At 44.1% G+C, this 4,023-nt stretch overlaps 1 protein-coding gene across 1 annotated transcript; it reads right to left on the bottom strand.

Moving 5' to 3' along the window:
- Positions 1 to 682: 682 nt before the first annotated feature.
- On the bottom strand, positions 683 to 2,841 carry LOC115691550 (scarecrow-like protein 32). The gene is made up of 2 exons (XM_056309659.1): positions 2,681 to 2,841; positions 683 to 2,527 (listed from the first exon to the last, which is right to left on the bottom strand). Exon 2 carries the CDS (start codon positions 2,285 to 2,287, stop codon positions 881 to 883), a length of 1,407 nt encoding a protein of 468 aa, XP_056165634.1. The 5' UTR covers positions 2,288 to 2,527; positions 2,681 to 2,841; the 3' UTR covers positions 683 to 880.
- Positions 2,842 to 4,023: the final 1,182 nt, after the last annotated feature.

Raw genomic sequence — 4,023 nt, 5'->3', positions numbered from 1 at the left:
GGAAGACTGATAGCACAAGAAGTGATCGGGGAGTGACTAAACATTTACATATCTCCCACGACTATTTTCATCTTTTTTAATCTATAGTTTTAATTTTACTATTCTCTTCTCTTGAAATAACTTCCAAAAGAATATAGAAACATTAAACAAAATTATAGGAGGTGGCATCATGTGCAATGCAGAAGAACCTCAACAAAAAGAAAGTAGAACGAAAGAAGAACTTAATCATTCAATCAAGAACTTTAAAAGATAGTAAACTTCATACTAAACATGTGATTTTTCGACGTAGATTTCAACCAAAGAAAGGTGAGCTTTAAGACTAAAACAATTCGACATAGACCAGATGAGATGGACATGTAAGATTCAAGCAACAACAAACTGATTTCTGAGACTCATCAATTGTAGCTATTCACGCTCAAGCATCTTAAGAAACAGCAATCAAAAATGAAAATTCAAGCTTAGCATGTATACATCGCAAATGAGCGCTCTAGATTGGACATCTGCCTCCACGATAAGAAATATCGTGATGGGCTCGATTTACAAATTGCTTTTCTCGTACGTTGATGGGAAGAACAACCTCGTTTCTCTTCGTCAAAGAAAAAGCACACCAAAAATCAGGTTTTGTCTCCAAGCACTTAATGCAGTCGTCTTCTAGTCACGAACATGTGAACAAGTAGAGAGAGAGAGAGAGAGAGAGTCAATATATTTATGATCAGGAACAAACTAAGTATCAGCTGAATGATCCCTCACATCTCTCTGTCTTCCAATTCTGGAAGAAGTTCAAAGGACTAGCTAGTCAACACAGAGTTAAATAAATCGATGACTACTTAAGAAGCTGCGAAATAGCACTAAAGCCTAAATCCAAAAAGAAAAAGGTTAATCAAGCAGGCAACCATGCAGTAGCAAAAGCTACATTATGTCCCTTCCATGTTAATACGAGATCATCTTCTTCCTTCTTCAATCCCCACCCCGCTGCATGCTCGTCGAGCATGGCCTTGACTTCGGAGACCGCATCCTCTCCAAACGGGATGGCCCGAAAGTCTGCGTTCCTCATCCGCTGCACCCACCGGCTCTTCGGGTCGAGCCTCTCGATTCTCTGAAGACCCTCTTGCGCGATGACGTTCTGTATCTTCCAGAATATGTAAGACTCGTACCACTGCCTCTGCTTGCTTCCCCTCGGGAGGAACGTGTCAACCGTGTCATAAGGAATCCAAAGATAATTGAACGCTGACCGCAATCTCGAGGCGACATTATTCGATGAGAAGTCTGCATCCTCGTCCACTAAGACAACAACGTTCGGGTCTAAGCACCGAAGCGCCTTGAGAAGAGTCCACCGGGGAGAATATACCGACGAAGACTCAAAGGGGTAATTAGGGTTTGCTTCGGAATCCGATATTAACGGGACGGTCTCGTCGGGCACAAAGTGAAGCATCATGTGACAATTTATAACAAGTGCTTCTGGTTCACCAATTCCTCCTGAGAACATTAGTTTCTGCATCCTGAGTTGTTCAATCAAGGACCAGAATCCGTCGGTGTAACTTGAAGAAATGACTTGAAATTCCATGTGTATGTTTCGGGACCTTGCGAAATTCACCAACTTGGATCCCAACTCTTCGTACGAAAGGTCAAGCATGGGCGGGGCATCCTCCACAGCGCCGGCAACCGTGAGCTTCACCAATGGGGGCCCTTCAAGACGATTGGCGATTGCATCAATAAGAGTAGGAATCTGCATGCAATGCGTCGTGCTCAAGTCGACTATGTGAACCACCGAGTACCCTTCAACTGCTTCGATTATGGTGGCATTTGCCGCGGTGAATCCAAACCGATGCCATGGGGTCAGGTCGACGAAATTCGCAAGCTCAATGATGGAGAACTTATGCGTCTCATTGCACAGGTTATCGTAGTTCTGGGCATTCGCCATGGCCGCCAGCATCTTGCACGTGCCGTTCTTGGCAGCCCGAGCGATGAGGGCCCGGAGGAAGCCACACGTCAACCGCTGATTTGAGTCGCCATCGGCCGGGGCGATGTTATTGAGGACCCATAGGATCTGCTGGGCGAGGGTCGCGTCATTGGTCTCGATGGCGTTTGCACAGTGCACCAACAACTGTTCCATGCAATTCGCGTCGCCGAAGCTCCCCAAAGACTTCGGCATCGGGAAGCCGGGCCAAGGGCGGGTTCGGTGCACTTGGTTCTTGTTCATGGAGAGGCTAGAAAACAATGGTGTTGGTGATTGGTGGAGGGATGGAGGTTGAGGTGGGGGTGGTGGTGTTTCAGTGAATTGCATCATGGGTCCGTGGTCAGAGAGAGAGAGAGAGAGAGAGAGAGAGAGAGAAAGAGAGAGAGATTGAATTTGAGAAATTTTCTGGAGGAGGGAGCACAGAGAGAGAAAGAGACTAGACTAATAGTGGTACCTTGACATTGGGAAGCGACCCAGAATATGGAAAAGCGAAAAAAAAAAGGAAAAAACTTGGATTTGAATCAGCTAAGAAATGGACAGTTCATCTTTTCTTTCTGGGTATTTTTGGTTCTTGCAAAGGGGTGAAAAAAGGACTGATCAGTCAGGAGAAAAAAAGTCAAGAATCAAAGAGAAACCTAGCTGTTAGTCAAGAATAGGCAAAAGAGACACTTCGTTGAAGGGCAAAAAGAAACATCAGCCTTTTTCCAGTTGTGATGCTAATACCTGGAATGCATTAAACAAGGCCGGAGAAGCAGCAGCAGCAGCAGCAGCCGCAGCAGCGCCAGCAGGAATTCAACAGACCTTCACACAAAAGACTCCTCCTAGTAATAACTGTAAAACCCTGTTCTTAACTTCTTATATACTCCTTTTCTGCTTCTTTGTATTATCAGGTAATGAAGTTCATAAGCATGAGAGAGAGAGAGAGAGGGCTAAGAAGAGAGTTGGATTTTTTTGGTGGCATGTGAAGTAGCCGGCCACGGAGTTGTCCCTATGCAGGAGTTGGGGGAAGGGTCTTGGCATGTAGTGGGAGCGAGTGACTGGGAGGCAGTTACGCTTTGGCTCACTCACGGGCCACCATATCATGAACAAATCATTTTTGTGGCAGTTCAGTGATCTCCTCTTTTTGTTTCTTCTTTTTTTCTCAGTCCTCCGTTTTGCAGGTTCTCACTTTCAGCTGTGGGGACAATTTAGCCCAGCATGCCATGATACCCCCCTTCAACTGAAATTTTTGTATGTTTTTAGTGAGTGTTGCTAGGTATACTAATGCTGGCATGTAAAATCGGTACATTGAATGACGGGATGGATTGTAAATGCGATAGATATTACAAACAAATGAATCATATTCAATGGTAGAAAGTTGAATAGGTCCGAATCTACTCAACTTTAGGTTGCTCCTTCATTGGAAAATACTTTGTAATAGAATTGTGTACGGTCTTTTTACGCATTAGAAAATTACACAAACTCTTCACAAAACCCTAGCCGCTTTACATGACCAACTACCACATCATTGCCGGAGTTGCCATTGTTGCCAGCAACTTGCCATCACCTTCTCGCCGGTCAACCACCGAATCTCCATCGTCATAATTATCTCTTCTCTCCTGGGCAATATGTTTTGAAACTATACAACAGACCAAACTGGATGAGTGACCAGTATAGGGTTTAACTACTTAAAACGGCCAGCTTTTCATTTGATGGTCAACATAAAATAGTTTGTATGTTCAACTAAAATGGTATATACAATGAGATCAGATTTGACAACCCTTCAATATACGATTGAACCGGTTGAACTGACTAGTTCGATCTAACTTTAAATTCACTGCTCTTGACCATCTCCCTTATCTCTTCCTCTCCGCACCTCTCCTCCCTTGCTCCAACTCTCTAATAGGACTCCCTCTCTCAATAAATCTTGTGGCTTCATCGATTGGGTGGTACCATTAGGTCTCAACATTGAGATCTGGAGGAGTGCCGTAGAGATCTCAGGACATTCAGTACCTATAATTGTGCATGAACATGTAAATGTGTGAAAAGATTCTTAAACTCTATCCATACTTGTGAAAGTTCCGTAG

Source organism: Syzygium oleosum, unplaced genomic scaffold, assembly GCF_021117445.2.
Source record: "Syzygium oleosum isolate NSW1041296 unplaced genomic scaffold, Sole_v2.1 Sole_v2.01, whole genome shotgun sequence".
Taxonomy (NCBI): Eukaryota; Viridiplantae; Streptophyta; class Magnoliopsida; order Myrtales; family Myrtaceae; genus Syzygium; species Syzygium oleosum.
This window is presented reverse-complemented; position numbering and strand designations above follow the sequence as displayed.

Coding starts and splice junctions, on each gene's coding strand:
- LOC115691550 (XM_056309659.1), bottom strand. CDS start 2,287: ATGATGCAATTCACTGAAACACCACCACCCCCACCTCAACCTCCATCC.